The sequence below is a fragment of the Pelophylax lessonae genome (assembly GCF_965119305.1).
Source record: "Pelophylax lessonae genome assembly, chromosome: 12".
Classification (NCBI taxonomy): Eukaryota; Metazoa; Chordata; class Amphibia; order Anura; family Ranidae; genus Pelophylax; species Pelophylax lessonae.
Window position 1 is genome coordinate 96,728,904 of NC_138779.1, and position 22,352 is coordinate 96,751,255.

At 43.5% G+C, this 22,352-nt stretch overlaps 1 protein-coding gene across 1 annotated transcript in view; it reads right to left on the reverse strand.

Moving 5' to 3' along the window:
* LOC309568896 (circularly permutated Ras protein 1-like) overlaps positions 1-22,352 on the reverse strand; it is a gene marked incomplete at its 3' end in the record, with an annotated part of 177,565 nt that overhangs the window by 39,840 nt on the left and 115,373 nt on the right. Inside the window, exons 9-14 of the mRNA XM_082274675.1 lie at positions 20,329-20,433; positions 14,101-14,241; positions 12,840-12,917; positions 11,404-11,486; positions 5,882-6,061; positions 1,633-1,692 (exon numbers count right to left, since the gene is read on the reverse strand). Of these exons, the coding sequence (XP_082130801.1) occupies positions 1,633-1,692; positions 5,882-6,061; positions 11,404-11,486; positions 12,840-12,917; positions 14,101-14,241; positions 20,329-20,433 (647 nt within the window). The remainder of the gene's footprint in view (positions 1-1,632; positions 1,693-5,881; positions 6,062-11,403; positions 11,487-12,839; positions 12,918-14,100; positions 14,242-20,328; positions 20,434-22,352) is intronic.

Sequence of the window (22,352 nt, forward strand, 5' to 3'; positions counted from 1 at the left end):
TCTGTCATTTAGAGTTTGTTAGTTAACACAAATCAAAGATCAGTTGTGATGTTTTTAAGCCAAAAAACCGAAGAGAAGTTTGGAAAACTTTTGCCAAACAGATGACAAATTGAAAGGTTAATGTGTTTCTAGCCGTTAAAAATGTAATTGTTGGTACTCTGCATATGTGATGTAGAAGCAAAAAACAAACGAGAAACTGATTCATTTATGTCTATCGAGGCTCCGTTCACACTTAGGCGCCCCAGATCATGGGCGGAATCGCCGCAATTCTGCCCGCGATTCCAAACTGCCGCAAATCACAGGACGCTCTTGGGATCCTGTTACTTTCAATGGCACCGCAATCGTATTGCCCAATAAACCGCGGTAAAATAGCGCAAACAAAATCGCGGGACGCCTGTCACCCAAAAGAAGTTCCAAAACTTTCTTTTGGGCGACAGGCATCCCGCGATTTTGTTTGCGCGAATCTACAGCAATTCATCAGTCGACAATTGTGGCAAAATTGTGGTGTCATTGAAAGTGACGGGATCGCAAGAGCATTCCGCGATTTGCAGCGATTCAGAATCGCGGTCAGAATTGCACTGATTTCGCCCTTGATCCGGGACGCCTAGGGGTGACTGGAGCCTCAATGATTTATAGTTCGAAATTCAGTCATTACATTATGGCGATATGGTTTGCTCTCATGACCGTTTGTTAATCTTTCAAAAATACGTTCAAACGATTTTTCAACTGGTGAATGGCTAGCATAAAAGGGGGTCCTTAGGACTCGTTTGACCTATATCTAGCATTTATAGGTGCCTACATTCTATAGGAGTCTTGTGTAGCTGCACAGTCTGCACAAATTGCATGCCCATCACTGACTAGAAATATTCAAACTATAACCCATACAAAGCACAATGCTCTCTTCACCATATTAGCAATACTAATTTAAATCTGTCCATACAGGTTACTTTAACTTCATATAGCACACATTGGGGGTTGATTTACTAATGGCAAAAAGACTGCGCAGTTGCTTCAGAGCTTAGTAAATGACATAAGACAAGGAATTAAAAAAAAAAATAACACATTTTTGCTTGCACATGATTGGTTAATGGAAATCATCATAGCTTTTGCTCATTTACTAAGCTCTGGGGCAACTGCGCTTGCAGAGTACAAATGCACTTTGCAAGGTGCATAGTCTATTTGCCTTTAGAAAATCAACTCCAATGCCTGCCTACCATTCCCCATAATTTCTACTCCTATTATTTTTGATTACCTTTGTGTTATCTGTAATTCTTCTGTTGTCACATTTGATACAAAAACTAAATGCAGCAAAAAAATAATAAAAAAAAAAAAGGATATAAACAAAAGTATATTCCTAATAGTGTGCTAAATGATGAAAGTTAAGAATAAAAATTATATCCCTTAATATCAGAAAAAAAAAATCTATCTCAGGGGCACACTAACACTGCAATTTATTTTAAAAAAAAACAGATATTGTGCCCTCTGTTGTAAAAATATCTGAAGTTTAAATTGTCTGTGACGTTCTTGCAAACCAATCATAATCTTTGTATTTCTCAGTACAGTATGAGAGAGAGTAACATGGACAATTGGCAGGACTTTTGAATATATGAGATCAGTTTTGTTTATTTGTACCTCTATTCTTGATTGGTAGATATTATCGTCGCTGCCGTTATTGGTCTGATCTTGCGGCACCTACAGTAGAAGAATAATTAGTCTCAAATAGGTTCAACTGTACTCTTATTCTTAACCTATTAATAGAAACCGGCACGCAGATAAAAACCAAGGCTGTCCTTGCTGACCACCTTCTGTTAATGTTAGTTTTCAACGGGAGGCCCGCCCCCTCATTTCACAGATGACGTCATCTGTGACGCCATCTGTGACATGAGGGGGGGGGGCCTCCCGATGAGGTCACCGGGGGCCACGCCCACAATGGCTATATAACAAGCTGCAGACACCGGAGACCGGCATAATCACCAGAGACATCGTTGGAGGAGGACCGGAGGAAGAAGAAGAGCCGAGGGCAAAAGAGCAGAAGAGCAGACAGCAGAAGAGCGGAGGGGGAGAAGACCGGATGAAGATTTTTAATAAACTTTCCAAAACGTCTTCTGTCGTTATTTACATACACTGCCTTTTATGGGGTGAATGGGTAGGGGTACAGTATAACCCATACCCATTCACATAGGGAGGGGGTCCGGGATCTGGGGGGCCTCCTTGTTAAAGGGGGCTTTCAGATACTGAGAAGCCCCCTGCCCGCAGACCCCCACAACCACCGGCCAGGGTTGTGGGGATGAGGCCCTTGTCCTCATCAACATGGGGGCAAGGTGCTTTGGGGTGGGGGGGCATCAACACCCCCCATGTTGAGGGCATGTGGCCTGGTATGGTCCAGGGAGGGGTGAGGCCGCTCGCTCGTCCCCTCCCCCTTCCTGATCTACCGGGCTGCATGCTCGGATAAGGGTCTGGTATGGATTTTGGGGGGGACCCACGCCATTTTTTCGGCATGGGGCTAGCCGCAAATTCCATACCGGACCTGAAGGGCCTGGTTTAGAAACTGGGGGGACCCCACGCCGTTTTTTATTTCTATTTTGGCGTGGAGTTCCCCCTCAAGATTCTCACAGCGCAAGTCCGATCATCCTCATCCGACTTGCAGTGCGCCTTCCATTCAAATCAATAGGGAACCATTGATTTTGAATGGAAGAAAAAAACTTATAACGTGGCTGAGCGTACGTTCATCACATTCGGTCACGTTTGGTCACGTTCGGCCGCGTTTCTGCTTTTGAAACGCCGGGAAATGCGCGTTCGAACACAAATAATTGCGTTCCAAAAAGCGTCCCTGAACTCAACTGCCTGCAAATGACTGTAAACGACCCTGTGTACATGGACAGATAAGATAACATGTAGATGGGTTCAGGGGCTTCTGAAAAAAAACGCCCAACTGCTCCTAAACGGCCATTTACAACGTCCCGTGTACATGGAGCCTTAGTGATAACAGTAAACAGGACAAATAGAGAGTGGGAATCTACCTAATGGAGACACAGTCAGTAATAAAAACCTGACAGGTGTTATATTTCCTCTCCACTATCCAAAACTTAAAAAAATAGCTTTTAACCACTTTTGTACCAGGCCATTTTTTGCGATTCAGCATTTTAATGGACAATTGCGCGGTTGTGCGACACTGTACCCAAATAAAATTGATGCCCTTTTTTCCCCACAAATAGAGCTTTTTTTTTGGTGGTATTTGATCACCTGTGTGATTTTTATTTTAAACAAAAAAATTCTGAAAAAAAACATTTTTCACTTTTTGCTATATAACATTCCCAATAAAAAAAAAATTAAAAATCAAATTTTTTCATAATTTTAGGCCAATTTGTATTCTGCTACATATTTTTGGTAAAAAAAAATCCCAATAAGTTTATTTTGATTGGTTTGTGCAAAAGTTATCGCGTCTAAAAACTAGGGGAAAGATTTATGTCATTTTTATATATATTTTTTTTTTTTACTAGTACTGGCGCCTGTGACAGTATTCACTGTCACTGGAAGTTAAAAACAGATAATTAATGGTTTGAATTGCTTCAGATGGGACGGTCATATTTGCTAGCAATATTTCCATATAGGAATATAAAGATTTATTCCCATTTGCCATGAAATCTGTTCTTCCTAAATGCTGTGTATATTACATATCTTTCAATGTCAGACAGGTTTTCCTTTTGTTGTGTATTGGGAGGGAATGTTTAAATGCCCTGTCTCATTGTTAAGTGTTAATGACCTCCCATTGTTCTGTCTGTTTGCCTTAAGAGAAACTTATTACGGGATGTATATAGGTATGTGGATTGGATGCTAAGGGGGAGGGAGGATTGTCCCACATTGTATATTTTTGTGTACACTGTATGAGAGTGTAAAGCTCTGTTTCTATTGGATGGTGAATGTTACGTCCAGTCTTCAACAAGGTCCACTTGGGTGGTAACCTTGTGGGTGAAAACTGTATATAAGTCTGTTCAATAAAGTTGTTCTAGGGTTACTTCACCCTCAATCTAGAGTCCTGCCTCTGATTGGGGGAATCGGCTACAAGGGATTGCTATGTCCTCCATACTCCCTTGGATAATCCCTAAGCTCTTGTAAGATCTTGTGTAAGAGCTTGTTCTGCTGCACTCTCTGGGGAAAGAGAGGTTCACCCACGGGAACCTGGAGCCTTGTCATTGGTCCAGGGTAGGTAGGAGATGCCAAGACCCTAACCAAGCTGCGGCGGTTCGTGGAGTCTGAAGTGGTTATGGTATCTGGTGTGGAGTGCTTGGAGCCCTCGGGAAGCACCAGGAGCATCTGTCAATTGAGGTACCCAGTCAGGGGTGCCCTGTTCCGTTACAGCGCCGATCAGCGATTTTTAGCGGGCCTGCGATATTGCGGTGGACAGATCGGACCCCTGACATTTTTGACACTTTTGGGGGACCAGTGACATTACTACAGTAATCAGTGCTAAAAAATATGCACTGTTCCTGTAAAAATGACACTGGCAGGGAAGGGGTTAACCCAGGGGCAATCAGAGGGTTCAATTTGAGCCTAGGGGGTGTTTTCCAACTGTGGGGGGATGGGCTTGTGAAATCAACACAGAGAACTGTGTTCCTAAATAGGAGGAACACAGGAGCTCTGTGTTGATAGCTCAGAGAACAACAGTCTGTTGTGTTTACAACAGCAGACTGCTGTTCTGTCTTCACGGGGAGTGATCACGGGTGCCGGTGGCAATTGCTGCCGCCGGCCCCATGGATCGGCTTCCCTGCTGGTGAGTGGGTGCGCGTGCCCCCAGGAATCGCCCAGCGAACTGCTGTACAGGTACGGCGATTCGCAGGAACCTGCCGACCTGCTGCCGTATAACTGCGGTGGCTGGTCGGCAAGTGGTTAATTACTGTATACTTTAAGGCTTCATGCACACTGGCTTAAAAATCGCAGTTTCTACAGGAGTTGTGTGTTCTGCCCATAGAAGCAGCTCAATGTATCCTATTTGTCCATCCACATTAGGATGATTACAGGCATATTTTGAGCTCAACTTTTAGAGGCAGGAAAAAAAACCTTCTGGTTTGCGTTTCTGGTTGTAGCTTTCTGGCAAAAAGAACGCAAAACTTTCCTAACCTATGTACAAAAATTTTTTTATATGATCATTTTTTTCTGCCAAGGAAAAATAAGTTTTTCTAAGCCCAGGGTGCATGGAGTCCAAATATTTGATTTCAACTAATTATAAAGCATACATAAAGTTGGACCCATGGTTTCACCTTCTTGTGGGGTAAAATAAACTTTTCCTTCCCAAACCAACAAAAGGACCCTAGTAAGCAGAGCATGAAATCTGATCCAGACTGCTCATTAGTCATCATCGTATTTGTACAATCTGGTAAAGGTTTCCATGGCAGGGGAATTTTGATTTGTGTCTCCACTCATTTCTTGGCACAGTAATAATACAAGGTGTGCCCTAAGCCTTTTAATGGCTACTCCTAATAAAAAATATTTTAAACAGGGCTGAAACATCAGGTAAGTGGCTGTGTACCTCCTGGGAACAGTGGTATGTGTCGAGAGGAGAGGCAATGCACTGGGGAGAGGAAATTTCGGACCACAAAGAGCGCTGTTAATGGAACCATGCTGGCGTAAATCATACTGCATGCTTGGAAAGCTTAGCTCATAGCCAGCCTCCGATGTCACATTAGGACCTGAAGTTGGGAAGACAATGCACTGGGGTAACATACAGCAGTCAAGACCCAGCATAGGGTTATTTCTCTCCCTTCACCATTTTAAGCGCAGTTGCATATTAAGTCCTATTTTTAACACTATGCATGAATTTTACTTGTTTAATGTTTCCACCGATAGATGGATCGACTAAATGACATGACTCTGTGTTACTTACCTCTATGGTCACACTCATACTCCCCGATATGTCAATGCAGAAAACCAGCATGGTGTCCTCATCCGTGGTGTACACATTACCAGCCGTCTCATGCATATAAAGCTGGTTATCTCCTAAACACTCAAGCTTCGTGTTTTCAGTGATGACATTTTCTGTACTACAGAAATCACAGGTCCATGTCTAGAAAACAAAGTCCCGGGAATTGCATTAAAGCTGAGATTACCACTACAGCTAACATGAAACTGTTATCTGTAATATTCGTGAGCATGGAAAAAACATAACTGTTCAGTGTTAAATAAAAAAGCATAGAACAAATTCATGTTCCTGGCCATTAAATATATATCTGTAGTCAACCCAGGCATGAAAAAAAAGTTTTAACATTTTTCATTAGACCAAGTGAATAAGCTGACAGCTAGTAGGGTATCATACAACATGGTAAAATATTAAAGTTTTCCATTTTGGATAGAGCAAGCAAGGGTTATAACCCCTGTCAGATTTTTTTTTCGCCATCTGCATCCTATTACGGAGATTTCCCTTCATTTCCTGTCCAATAGCTAAAAATGAAGTGAGAGGAAATCCTTGCAAATTAAGGGAGTTCCTTAAGGTCCCCCAGGTCATCAGATAGTGTCCCCACTCTATTTCCACTCTATTACTTTTCTGGGGACAACCCAAAATTTGGGATTTTCTTATACTTTCAATGATAATGGTAAACAGGACAAATAAAAAAGGGCGAATCTCCTAGATGGGGACATATAAAGGGGAAAAATAAAAACTGACAGACATTCTAATCCCTCTCCAGTCCGTCCAAAACTAAAATAATGGTTTTGCCTTTATCTATACTTTAATGAAGCTTAGAATATGAAATTGAGTTACTAGGTAAAGTTGAATTACCAAGTGCTACCATATGAGGGCAGTATAAAGCTTTGAGGGGTCAATTTATAAAAAGAATTCACAGAGCCATTCATCCACTAAATCTGCATGTACATTCAAATCTTCGCAAACTGGGCAAAAACAAATCTTCTTTAGACTTTTTCTCTCATTAACCACTTGCCAACCAGCCGCCGCAGTTATACGGCCACAGGTTGGCAGGTTCCTGCGAATCGGCGTACCTGTACAATACCTGTCCCGGGAGCCAGCGGGGAAGCTGATGCATGGGGCCGGCGGCCGTGATTGCCACTGGGCACCCGCGATCACTCCCTGTGAAGAGAGAACAACGGTCAGCTGTTGTAAACATAGCAGACCGTTGTTCTCTCAGGAATCAATACAGAGCTCCTGTGTTCCTCCTATTTAGGACCACAGGTCTCTGTGTTTATTTCACAAGCCCAGCCCCCTGACAGTAAGAAAACACCCCCTAGGCTCACATTTAATCCTTTGATTGCCCCTGGGTAACCCCTTCCTGCCAGTGTCATTATTACAGTAGCAGTGCATATATTTTTAGCACTGATTACTGTAGTAATGTTACTGGTCCCCCAAAAGTGTAAAAAATGTCAGTTAGGGGTCCGCTCTGTCCCCTGCAATGTCGCAGTCCCGCTAAAAATCACTGCCATTACTAGTAAAAAATAAATAAATAAATAAAAATGACATAAATCTTTCCCCTAGTTTGTAGACGCGATAACTTTTGTGCAAACAAATCAAAATACGCTTATTGGGATTTTTTTTTACCAAAAATATGTAGCAGAATACAAATTGGCCTAAAATGATGAAAAAATTAGATTTTCATTGTTTTTTTTTGGGGGGGGGGGGGAATGTTATATAGCAGATGCAAAATGTGAATGTGGTGAAAAATATTGTTTTTTTTTAAGAATTGTCGCTCTTTTTTGTTTATAGCGCAAAAAATAAAAATCACAGAGATGAACAAATACCACCAAAAGAAAGCTCTATTTGTGGGAAAAAATGACATCAATTTTATTTGGGTACAGCATTGCACGACCGCGCAATTATCCATTAAAATAATGCAGTGCCGAATCACAAAAAAACAGCCTGGTCATTAAGGGGAAAAATCTTCCAGTACAGAAGTTGTTCTTTTGTTATGGGCAGTAGTAAAATATTGCATTATGGCCAATAGCTGAAGCTGTAGTGCACAGGAAATACATACAATTTGTTACATTTATTTGCTCATTTCCTCTAATGTTCTCTAGAATGTTTACATTTTATCTTTTGTTACAAAAACGTAAAACGTATCAGCGCCATCTAATGGCTGTAATGTGATATTTTACTACTGCCCATATTAACCTCCCTGGCAGTGATCCCGAGCGTGACTCGGGGGTTCATTTTTTCTGTCAGGAGCGGTAACCCCGAATCACGCTCGGGGTTGCATAGTGCCAGCGGAGCCCTCTTAGCTCCCCGGTTAATCCACTTACCTTGTCCCGGCGATCCAGCGACGTCCTTCGATCTAATCGCCGGCGTCTGACTTCCTGGTTCCGTTCCCTGCGAGCAGAGGCGGCGCACGGGAGCGGAACTGGGTGGGAATTTCAAAAGTGTAAAGATAAATAAAAGAGGTGATACAATGTAATCTGAGAGGATTACACTGTATTACCTCAGATTACCTCAGATCTGACATTAGACACATTACAGTGCGCCTTGCCTGACATTATATTTTCATTTGTGCCCAAAAAAAAAATATAACATGGCGTCAAAAAAGCGCCACTTTACTAAAGTGCTTTTGGACCAGTTGAATGACAGTGGCAGCGGCAGCAACACGGAGGTGCTCGCAGAACTGAGCGATAGCGAGTCGTGGGGTGATTTGTCGTCTGACACTGATCTGGCAAGTGACAACGGCGATGATCCTGCACCTGACCTCAGCGATGTGCGCACTTGGTGCGCTATTGACTGCGATGCGGACCAGGTAGCACCATCACCTGGGATGAAGGTAGATGTCGAGCGTGACAACCCTCTGGCATACCTGCAATTATTCCTCACTGAGGAGGTAATTGAAAAAATTGTCACGGAGACGAATCGCTACCAAGAGCAGCAATCCGATACGCTGCATGCCAGGTTTTCCAGAAGCAGAAAGTGGGAACCGGTGACGAAAGAGGACATCTGGCAGTTTCTGGGACTCATCATTCTTCAGGGGTTGGTGGGGAAACCATTCCAGAAATAGTACTGGACCACCAACAAGTTACTGGCCACTCCGTTTTTTGGCACCGTGATGTCTGAATATCGCTTTTCCTTGATTATGAAGTATTTCCACTTCACAAACAATGACGAGTTTGATGAGGCCACGCATCCTGCGCCCAAACGAAAAAAAATCTGGGAGGTATGGCAAATTATTCCAGCGGACTTACGTGCCAGAAAGGGACTTCAGCGTGGATGAGAGTTTGATGGCCTACAAGGGACGCCTAAGCTGGATACAGTACATTGCATCCAAAAGAGCGCGGTTTGGCATCAAATCCTATATGCTCTGTGAGTCATCCACGGGGTACATCTGGAATTCGGTCCTTTACACCGGTAAAGGCACGAAGTTCAACCCCAGGTACAGCGGCTATGGGATGGCCACATCATCTGTCCTTACACTTCTGGAGCCATTGCTGAACCAGGGATATTGTGTGACCACGGACAATTTCTACACGTCCCCGGAACTATATGAGGTTTTGCTACAAAACAAAACTGACGCATATGGTACCGTTGGGCCTAACCGACAAGACATGCCATCTATGTTTGCCAAAAAAAACCTAAAAACCGGAGAAATGGTTGCCTGGCAGAAGGGTAAAATGATGCGAGACAAGAAGGACGTGTGTCTCATGAGCACTGTGCACAATACCTCCACTGCCATGGTCCACACAAAAAGTGGGAAAGATGTGCTGAAGCCGCAAGTCATGATAGACTATAACAAAACCATGGGAGGTGTCGACAGAGCCAATCAGGCAATGATATTTTATCCGGCTATGCGCAAACAGCAAAAAAAATATTATAAAAAAATATTCAGACATCTTCTGGAACAATGCCTTTGGAATGCATATATCCTGCACAGAGCAAAGAGTGACAAGCCTCTTGTTCATTCTGAGTTTGTCTGGAAGGTGGCTGAGCAGATTTTTGTCAAGCACCATACGCCATCAGTAGTTGTAAAAGACCTGGACGTCGCGCTATTGACGTTGTCAACCCAGACCGGTCGTCACTTTGCAGACTATATCCCGCCAACCGCAAAAAAGGCAGCACCTACCAGGATGTGCGTAGTTTGCTGCTCAAAGAGAGATGGCAATGGAAAGAAAGTCAGAAAAGAAACCAGGTTTCATTGTCCTGATTGTGATGTCAGACTTTGTGCAGTTCCATGTTTCAAAATTTATCACACTCAGGATGTTTATTGAATTTTCTTTGTTTGACAAATTTCATTATTTATTACATTATTGAATACAATTATATTATTTATTAGATTATAATTCATGATTTTGTGTTTCAAACTTTATCACATCTGGGATGTCTACTAGAGTCTTGTTTGGTCAGGTTTACGTCAGTAATTACTAAGAATTTTAGGCCTATAATACATAACACCAAATTTCCATGCAAAAAATTGTACCGCTTTTGGTACAAAATTCCAGACATAATCATACCGCCAGGGAGGTTAAAAGAGCCTTTGTTCAGAAGAGAAAATAGTAATTTTTGCCATGGTTGAGCAAATGTACACGAAGATTCACTGGATGAATGGCTATGCCATTTTTTTTTTTTCTAAATAAACAGAATCCATATTATATATAAACTCTAACTTTTTTTTTTTTTTTTTTTTTTTACTGTTAAAGGCTAACTACATATTTTGCACCATGTTACATACTGCATCTGTATTTAGGGTGTATTTTGGTGGAAATGGACCCCACCTCCCAAATGCAGCAGATGGACTTATAGTTCTTAGTAGTTCATTTCTTAACACTTCTACCAGTTCTCTAACCAAAAACTCATACCTCGGTAATGTCAGGGAGCTGGAAGAAGAGTGTGCAGAAGCCTGACTTTGCACCAACAATTCACTGTTGGTGGGTGCAATGCTTTGCTGGCTCCTATGCAGACAAATAATACATGGATATTTTTTTCTAGCAAATATACCGTATGTGCATTTATTGTTTTTTCCAACGGTAGACTTAGCCTCTAAATATTCAATTGAAAATATTGTATTATGTTTGTTCAATAAATACTGCCAGAAATCAACTTCTGACCTGTCCATTCTGCAGTGTTATTAGCTGTATGCAGTTCACCCCTAATGACTACAGAACACCTCCTCCCTATGTTATGATGATAATAATAATAATGGAAGGTGTGTCTGTAGTCCAAATAAAATGCAAACAGGTCAGGATTGTGATGCTGCTCCTCCACAAAACTGTACAGTCAGTTAGCATTGTCACCACAGGATAACAAGCCTTCTGCTGGTAGGATTACAAAAGAGAAATAAAGAAAAAAATCCTGAAAAAAGCAGACAAATGCAGTCACCACATTTAACGACTAGTAAACTGCAATATATTACACTTTTTTTGTTTTTTTTTTAAAAAAAAAGTATTTGAAATGAAACTTTTCTGTAAAAAATGGAGCTGTGGTGTTACCTTGCTGTCTTCTACATGACTGAGCTCAGAGAATGCAGCAGAGCACCTGCTGCACAATGAGGGAAATCCAATGTTTTCAATGCCTAAAATAACAAAATAAAAAGAATGTGACAGAAGAAAGATCAGTGTTGGGCTACAACCATAAAACATTGCTAGTATATAAAGTGTGCTCAAGAAGAATGAATCTGTTATTATTTTATACAGGATACATATCACCAACAGTTTGCACAGCACTTTACAAAATAAAGAGGGGCAGTTACAACACAATTCAATACAAGAGGGTTCAGAGGACCTGGTGTGTGTCAGTTACTCCTGACTGCACTGTACATTACATACCACTGACCCCCTGCGTTACATACTATTCTCATCTAAACTCTGTGGTACTTAATACTGACCCCTGAACTCTGTGTTACATACTCCTGACCTCCAAAATGTGGGTTACATAGTACTGACCCCTGCACTATGCATTACATATTACTGACCTCTGCACTCTTTATTATATATCCCTGTATGTGTGTGTGTGTGTGTGTGTACATGTCTGTATGTGTGTGTTTGTTTTTACATGTGTATACATGTGTTTGTATGTGTGTACATGTCTGTATGTGTGTGTTTGTTTGTACATGTGTATACATGTGTTTGTATGTGTGTACATGTCTGTATTTGTGCATATATACATGTGTCTGTATGTGTGTTTGCATGTGTCTGTATGTTTTTATATATATATATATATATATATGTTACTTTTAATCCTGACCCTACCCGCAGAAATGCAGGAAAAGATGCCCCTGACCATTTTTTGAAAATTGCGTCGCACCAAAAGCACCCCACATTTGCCAATGGGTGGTCTACCATTAAGAATTAAGGGCACTCCTAAACATCAGAGCATTTGTCTTTGTGTCAGGAACGAATGCGATTTTGCGTGTGTTCCGCAACATACAGTAACGTGAACCAAGCCTTGGACAGGGGTGCCTCAAGACTGAAAAACCTTTTCAAGGGCACCCTGACTGGAAAAAGGTTGAGAAACACTGGCTTAGACGATCGGTCCCCATGTCCCAGCGGTGAAAAGTGCTTTTTTGTTAACCTGTGCCACATTCAGACCTCCCATCAACACAGACCTGCAGTAATTGCAGTGACAGACCACTCAGCTGATGTCACCTGTAACTGCTCATTTCTTCTGCTGGGCACTTTGTTTACATGTGACAGCAGTTATTTGATGTGATATCTGTCACTGTGAGGTCTGAATAAGGCAAAGCTTAATAAAAGGGGCAAACACCTCCATTGTCTCCCTTGGTGTGGTCCCAAGGAGTCCTGGCTGCCATGCCCTAGAAATGCCAATTACTGTGTCTATCCATTTGGTTATTTTTATCATCAAAAGCTGGCTGAAAGATGTTAAAAATGCTGTGTGTGCCGCCAGTATTACTCTTGTGTCCACTTACCTGGATCCTCTACCAACTTGCCAATACTCAGATGTAGTATATTGCAGTTAGCTGGCAACCTTTGTTCTGGGGGAGGGACTACAAGAAATAACAATTAGTAACAATTAAAAGGTAAAACAACTGTAATAAAATCATGTTTACATATTATTTAAAGCAGAACTCCAAAAATAACAAGCTAAAAAAGAATAGACCATTAAAAGATAACATAAAAATACATACAAGGGAAGCGAAAAGAGAGGGGGTACGAAGCAATGGAAAAGCAGATCTGGAGGGTTCCCCCTCGAATTGACACAGTAAGATCCCACGTGGGGTGTTGACGGGGGAAGCCACTGCCTGAATCATACTCCATCCCCAAAATAATAGACCGGCCCATGTCGGCTCAACCCCTCCCCTTTGCACTCCGGCAATGCTCCCCCGGACTCTGCAGAGTCGTTTATTCAGATGTGATACCTATGTTTTGAGTTTTTTCTGTTTATATACTGCCCTTTTCACCATGATTCCTACATTGTGCACCCTTGTTAACATGCTCTCTGTATCTTGTAAGGCTCTGTTGTCTGATATGCGAAAACTTAAAAAAACTTCTTAAAAAAAAACATAAAAATACATTTAATCTGGAACTCTTCACCATGGTTCTCTTTTCCACCACAAGATGCCCTCAGCCTGATAGCCAGCCTCATTCACCCTGCTTCCTCTGAGTCCAGACTGTCCTGGATCCACCTCTGCCTGCAATTGGGCAGAAAAAGCAGGAGCAGTTCAGTGATGAGCTCCTCTGTCTGTCTCTCTCCTTTCTCCTCCTATCAGCATACTCCATGTCAGCAAATTAACTGATTGGCTCCTGCTGCTGCTACTTCCTCTGCAGAACAGGGACTGAAAAAGGCTAATTCCTGGTAATAATGGGGTACTTACACTGCCTGCATTTAAAAAATACATAAAGGGCCGATTAACATTTGCGCATTGTGAAAATTAAAAGTAAAACTGTCCTTTAATAATAATGTAATAAAATAAACATGTGTATACCAGATATACAACCAGCAGACATGGATTTTTTACACATTTTGAGTATGTTCTTCATGCATTTTCAGGGATATAGGGTGTCTCCTGTATTCAAATGAACATATTGTGCAGTTTTTAAACATTTTTCACACAGATGAATTTAAAGGCACAGTAGCCTATTGGCAGAAGACATATAGTATAACCCTGTCTATACTATGTGTTAGACAACTGAATATATTCCACTGAGCAATGGGAGGTCTGACTGTACCAGGCGAAGGAGTCAATGAACGGTTTGGAGTTCGAGGTGGCATCTTCTGCATCTCCAGATCCACAGGAGGTGCCGGTAGCACTTCCAGATAGAAATCGCTATAAACCGGCTTGTCAGAGGCTTTAGAAACCAGAGGTATAACTGAAAAGAAAAAGATATGATAAGAATCACTCATAGGGTGTACCAATGATATTCATTTATTTATGCAGATCTTAATAAAATAAATACCTAAAGAATAAGTACACCTAAACATAAAGTCTACTAGTTTTCTCTTCCATCAGCCCCCCACAATAACCATCCTATCATGCAGCAGATACAGTATATACTTAGCTGCATTTATCCCACAGTCTTGGCAAGGTTCACAGTCTGTGACCATAATCTTTCCACTGGCCACAACTATGCTGCTGATCTCCACAGACTTCCTTGGGAGTTGGGAGACAGCCCCATAAATGTCTATTAGGTTGAACTGCAGAAATATTTCAGCCTCAGAATATGAAGATTGAGGTAGGCAAACTGTAGGATACAGGTAGGTATACAAATGGGATGGAGTAGGATAGGTTTCTTTAGGGCCCTGGTGACCATAATGCGGGCCACATACCCTTCATACGGAGTATACAAATGGGATGGGGTAGGATAGGTTACTTTAGGGCCCTGGTGCCCAGCATATGGGCCACATGCCCTCCATATGCAGTATATAAATAGGATGGGGTAGGATAGGTTACTTTAGGGCCCTGGAGTCCAACATGTGGGCCGCATGCCCTCTATATGCAGTATATAAATAGGATGGGTTAGGATAGAATACTTTAGGGCCTGGGGCCCAACATGTGGACCACATGCCCTCCATATGAGGTATACAAATAGGATGGGGGAGGATAGATTACTTTAGGGCCCTGGTGCCTAACACGTGGCCCACATGCCCTCCATATGCAGCCTATGGGCTATTGGCTACAGTTAGAAAGCAGAGTGCAGCGGTGTTCCAGCACTTAATGAGAGAGACTGTACAGTGGATGGAGTTATCTTTGTCCACAGTACATGTGCTGGGCAGAGAGAGGGCAGTGCAGGAGCATGTGATGGTTAGTAATCAACAATGGGTCAGGGGATACTTTCACTACCATGCCACCAATACAGAGAGAGAGAAGGGTTACCATTTTCACGGCCATGCCACCAATACAGGGAGAAGGGTTAACACAATCACTGCCATGACCAGCAATACTGTAGGGGGGTTAATGCTTTCACTGCCATGACCACCATACGTGAAGGGGGGCTATCACTTTCACTACCATGACCACCAGTGTGGATGATTAACTTTTACTGTCATGTTTACCAATGCAAAAGGAAAGAGGGTAAGCTATTATTGCCATGACCGGCAATATGGGGGGGAAAATGGGGGGGGGGGGTTAACACTTTTACTGACATGACAAACAATATAAGAGGGATGACTTTCACTGCCATGACGTCCAATGCAGAGGGGGGAGGGGATAAACTTACTGCCATGGTCACCAATACAGGGGGGATGGGAGAGGTTAACTTGCAATGACCCCCATTGCAAGAGAGGGAGATGGGAGGTTAAGTTTCACTGCCATGACCAATTTTGGGTGTTGAAATGCTGCACTTGAGGCCCTCTATAATTTTCCAGTTGACCACCACTGCTTTACTGTAGGTTGTGAAGAAGCAGAAAGGATAAGTATGCTTGTATTCTTATCTGTTTAAAGTGTACCATCCTTCATTTAAGGGAGAAAGAAGCAGCCACATAGGAGGAGAATATAGCACTGTAAATGAGAATAAATGGAGTGCAACAGTGGGGAAGAAGGTATAGAGGTAGGTGGTTTATATTTAAGAGTATAAATTGCATTCAATATGTTCAATATCTTAACATAAAAAATGGCATAGGATGACTATACCAGAAGCCTGATGCCCTGTTGGCTTCCAGTCTTCAGTAAAGTTTGCCCGGTCTGTAGAATCAGCGGATGGAACATCAATGTATAGGTGGGAATCTTGATGTGTTCCTGAAAATGAGAAAGCATTCACTAAGACTCCGCAAATAAGCATTGGTGTAGTAATGGATGATTCCCTTGCAACTAATGGCTTCACAGTTTGACTGTGATTGTTGAAGAGCAGAATGGAGCTCCTCTTTAAATGCAGGAAAGATTTGGCCCCGCTATGGTAAAACTGATATTGCAACACCTGCAGGCAGGGCCGGCGTGACTTATATATCACTTGTGGAGCAGCATACTTCCCAACAGTCCCAAGCTGGCAGGGGCGTGTGGCCACATTTAGAGCAAGTGTGAGTGGTGATGTCAAATCGAAGGTCTGATGTCGGGGTTGGGCGGGGCCGATATGCGGGGCTCCGCCCCTTTGTCCCATGCATAGACAAAACAGCTGACGTGTATACATTGGTGGGCGGAGAAGAAGGTGGCAGGGGGCAGGGCCAACTACTGCATGTGCACCCGCAGTGGTGTATAATTTAGGTTGATTATACACAGCAATGGGTGCACATGCAGTAGTTGGTCCAACCTCCTGCTACCTTCTTCACCGCCCACCAATATATAAACGCCGGCTGTTTTGTCTATGCAAGGAACAAATGGGCGGAGCCCTGCATACCGGCCCTGCCCTTTCTGACATCAGAGCTTCGATTTGACAGCTCCACTCACTCTCATTGCCGCCCTTTGCCCCACTGGCTTACACCAATCTCTGGCTGTGCTGGATGGATGTTCACAATGCTGCATGTGCTGCTATAGGCTGCACTTATTTGTCATCCATCGGTTCCTGTATACAGGTACAGGGTCAGGTAGGTATACAAATGGGATGGAGTAGTATAGGTTTCTTTAGGGCCCTGGTGACCATAATGCGGGCCACATACCCTTCATACGGAGTATACAAATGGGATGGGGTAGGATAGGTTACTTTAGGGCCCTGGTGTCCAACATGTGGGCCGCATGCCCTCTATATGCAGTATACAAATAGGATGGGGTAGGACAGGTTACTTTAGGGGCCCTGGGGACCAACATGTGGACCACATGCCCTCCATGTGAGGTATACAAATAGGATGGGAGAGGATAGATTACTTTAGGGCCCTGGTGCCTAACACGTGGCCCACATGCCCTCCATATGCAGCCTATGGGCTATTGGCTACAGTTAGAAAGCAGAGTGCAGCGTGTTCCAGCACCCAGCACTTAATGAGAGAGACTGTACAGTAGATGGAGCTATCTTTGTCCACAGTACATGTACTGGGGAGAGAGAGGGCAGTGCAGGAGCATGTGATGGTTAATAATCAACAATGGTTCAGGGGATACTTTCACTACCATGCCACCAATACAGACAGAGAGAGAGGCATTACCATTTTCACGGTCATGCCACCAATACAGGGAGAAGGGTTAACACAATCACTGCCATGACCAGCAATACTGTAGGGGGGGTTAATGCTTTCACTGCCATGACCAACATATGTGAAGGGGGGGGGCTATCACTTTCACTACCATGACCACCAGTGTGGATGATTAACTTTTACTGCCATGTTCACCAATGCAAAAGGAAAGAGGGTAAGCTATTATTGCCTTGACCGGCAATATGGGGGGAAAATGGGGGGGGGGGGGCTAACACTCTTACTGCCATGACGACCAATATAAGAGGGATGACTTTCACTGCCATGATGTCCAATGCAGAGGGGGGAGGGGATTAACTTACTGCCATGGTCACCAATACAAGGGGGATGGGAGATGTTAACTTGCAATGACCCCCATTGCAAGTGAGGGAGATGGGAGGTTAATTTTCACTGCCATGACCAATTTTGGGTGTTGAGGTGCTGCACTTGAGGCCCTCTATAATTTTCCAGTTGACCACCACTACTTTACTGTAGGTTGTGAAGAAGCAGAAAGGATAAGTATGCTTGTATACTTATCTGTTTAAAGTGTACCATCCTTCATTTAAGGGAGAAAGAAGCAGCCACATAGGAGGAGAATATAGCACTGTAAAGGAGAATAAATGGAGTGCAACACTGGGGAAGAAGGTATAGAGGTAGGTGGTTTATATTTAAGAGTATAAATTGCATTCAATATGTTCAATATCTTAACATGAAAAATGGCATAGGATGACTATACCAGGAGCCTGATGCCCTGTTGGCTTCCAGTCTTGAGTAAAGTTTGCCCAGTCTGTAGAATCTGCGGATAGAACATCAATGTATAGGTGGGAATCTTGATGTGTTCCTGAAAATGAGAAAGCATTCACTAAGACTCCGCAAATAAGCATTGGTGTAGTAATGGATGATTCCCTTGCAACTAATGGCTTCACAGTTTGACTGTGATTGTTGAAGAGCAGAATGGAGCTCCTCTTTAAGTGCAGGAAAGATTTGGCCCCGCTATGGTAAAACTGATATTGCAACACCTGCAGGCAGGGCCGGCGTGACTTATATATCACTTGTGGAGCAGCATACTTCCCAATAGTCCCAAGCTGGCACGGGCATGCGGCCAAAATTAGAGCGAGTATCAGTGGTGATGTCAAATCAAAAGTTTGATGTCGGGGTTGGGCGGGGCCGAAATGCGGGGCTCCGCCCCTTTGTCCCATGCATAGACAAAACAGCCGGCGTGTATACATTGGTGGGCGGAGAAGAAGGTGGCAGGGGGCAGGACCAACTACTGCATGTGAGCCCGCAGTGGTGTATAATTTAGGTTGATTATACACAGCAATGGGTGCACATGCAGTAGTTGGTCTAACCACCTGCTACCTTCTTCCCCGCCCACCAATATATAAACGCCGGCTGTTTTGTCTATGCAAGGAACAAATGGGCGGAGCCCTGCATACCGGCCCTGCCCTTTCTGACATCAGAGCTTTGATTTGGCAGCTCCACTCACTCTCACTCTCATTAAGGCCCTTTGCCCCACTGGCTTACACCAATCTCTGGCTGTGCTGGATGGATGTTCACAATGCTGCATGTGCTGCTATAGGCTGCACTTATTTGTCATCCATCGGTTCCTGTATACAGGTACAGGTACAGGTAGGTATACAAATGGGATGGAGCAGGATAGGTTTCTTTAGGGCCCTGGTGACCATAATGCGGGCCACATACCCTTCATACGGAGTATACAAATAGGATGGGGTAGGATAGGTTACTTTAGGGCCCTGGTGTCCAACATGTGGGCCGCATGCCCTCTATATGCAGTATACAAATAGGATGAGGGAGGATAAATTGCTTTAGGGCCCTGGTGCCTAACACGTGGCCCACATGCCCTCCATATGCAGCCTATGGGCTATTGGCTACAGTTAGAAAGCAGAGTGCAGTGTGTTCCAGCACCCAGCACTTAATGAGAGAGACTGTACAGTGGATGGAGCTATCTTTGTCCACAGTACATGTACTGGGGAGAGAGAGGGCAGTGCAGGAGCATGTGATGGTTAGTAATCAACAATGGTTCAGGTGATACTTTCACTACCATGCCACCAATACAGAGAGAGAGGCGTTACCATTTTCACGGCCATGCCACCAATACAGGGAGAAGGGTTAACACAATCACTGCCATGACCAGCAATACTGTAGGGGGGGGGGGGGTTAATGCTTTCACTGCCATGACCACCATACGTGAAGGGGGGGGGGGGGTTATCACTTTCACTACCATGACCACCAGTGTGGATGATTAACTTTTACTGCCATGTTTACCAATGCAAAAGGAAAGAGGGTAAGCTATTATTGCCTTGACCGGCAATATGGCTGGAAAATGGGGGGGGGGGGGGGGTTTAACACTCTTACTGCCATGACGACCAATAAAAGAGGGATGACTTTCACTGCCATGATGTCAAATGCAGAGGGGGGAGGGAATTAACTTACTGCCATGGTCACCAATACAGGGGGAATGGGAGAGGTTAACTTGCAATGACCCCCATTGCAAGAGAGGGAGATGGGAGGTTAATTTTCACTGCCATGACCAATTTTGGGTGTTGAAATGCTGCACTTGAGGCCCTCTATAATTTTCCAGTTGACCACCACTGCTTTACTGTAGGTTGTGAAGAAGCAGAAAGGATAAGTATGCTTTTATTCTTATCTGTTTAAAGTGTACCATCCTTCATTTAAGGGAGAAAGAAGCAACCACATAGGAGGAGAATATATCACTGTAAATGAGAATAAATGGAGTGCAACAGTGGGGAAGAAGGTATAGAGGTAGGTGGTTTATATTTAAGAGTATAAATTACATTCAATATGCTCAATATCTTAACATGAAAAATGGCATAGGATGACTATACCAGAAGCCTGATGCCCTGTTGGCTTCCAGTCTTCAGTAAAGTTTGCCCGGTCTGTAGAATCTGCAGATGGAACATCAATGTATAGGTGGGAATCTTGATGTGTTCCTGAAAATGAGAAAGCATTCACTAAGACTCCGCAAATAAGCATTGGTGTAGTAATGGATGATTCCCTTGCAACTAATGGCTTCACAGTTTGACTGTGATTGTTGAAGAGCAGAATGGAGCTCCTCTTTAAGTGCAGGAAAGATTTGGCCCCGCTATGGTAAAACTGATATTGCAACACCTGCAGGCAGGGCCGGCGTGACTTATATATCACTTGTGGAGCAGCATACTTCCCAACAGTCCCAAGCTGGCAGGGGCGTGCGGCCACAATTAGAGCGAGTGTGAGTGGTGATGTCAAATCGAAGGTCTGGTCGGGGCCGATATGCGGGTTTCCGCCCCTTTGTCCCATGCATAGACAAAACAGCCGGCGTGTATACATTGGTGGGCGGAGAAGAAGGTGGCAGGGGGCAGGACCAACTATTATATTAAAAAAAATGTATATTAAAAAAGAATAGCGCAACCATGCAAAAGAAATGACTATTAAATATGGAGACAATCCATAAATAAAAATGGGGGTTTAGTCCCACCATATGGCCATATCGTGCTCAAGCCCACCACTGCGTCAAAGTACCCCATTATCAGTGGGTCCTACACTATCCATAGAAAAGGGGTGAATCCAGCCTCTCCAACCCTTGGAGATAACACTCCTTGCTGGGATGGATGTGCTAATGCACTACAAAGGACTCCTCCTGTATCTACTTGATGGTGGACTCTGATAGAGTACAGGTGTGTGTGGGGGGTGGGATGCTCAACCACAGAAGTCTGGTCAGACCCAATACATAATAAACAAGCAAAAAATTGGGGGAGCAAACCCTGAACATGTATATCTAAAGCCGGTGCAGCTATGGACCAAGCAACATGTATATTAAAAAAGAATAGCGCAACCTTGCAAAAGAAATGACTATTAAATATGGAGACAATCCATAAATAAAAATGGGGGTTTAGTCCCACCATATGGGGTACTTTGACGCAGTGGTGGGCTTGAGCACGATATGGCCATATGGTGGGACTAAACCCCCATTTTTATTTATGGATTGTCTCCATATTTAATAGTCATTTCTTTTGCATGGTTGCGCTATTCTTTTTTAATATACATGTTGCTAGGACCAACTACTGCATGTGCACCCGCAGTGGTGTATAATTTAGGTTGATTATACACAGCAATGGGTGCACATGCAGTAGTTGGTCCAACCCCCTGCTACCTTCTTCCCCGCCCACCAATATATAAAGGCCAGCTGTTTTGTCTATGCAAGGAACAAATGGGCGGAGCCCTGCATACCGGCCCTGCCCTTTCTGACATCAGAGCTTTGATTTGACAGCTCCACTCACTCTCACTCTCATTGCGGCCCTTTGCCCCACTGACTTGCACCAATCTCTGGCTGTGCTGGATGGATGTTCACAATGCTGCATGTGCTGCTATAGGCTGCACTTATTTGTCATCCATTGGTTCCTGTATGCTGGTAATCAAGATTTTAGTACGTAAGTGTGCTATGTTAAATTAATTGTTGTCTTTGCAATTTAACTTATTCCTTAACCTTGCACTCTGTACAATGCACTCCTGAACCTTGCACTCTGTGCAAATAACTCCTGAACCTTGCACTCTGTACAACACATTCCTGAACCTTGCACCCTATACAACGCATTCCTAAACCTTACACACTGTACAATGCATTCCTGAACCTTGCACCCTGTACAACGCATTCCTGAACCTTGCACCCTGTACAACGCATTCCTGAACCTTGCACCCTGTGCAACGCATTTCTGAACCTGTACCCTGTATAACTCATTCCTGAACCTGCACCCTTTATAACTCATTCCTGAACCTTGCACTCTGTACAACACACTCCTGAACCTTGCACTCTGTACAACGCACTCCTGAACCTTGCAATCTGTACACCACATTCCTGAACCTTGCACTCTGT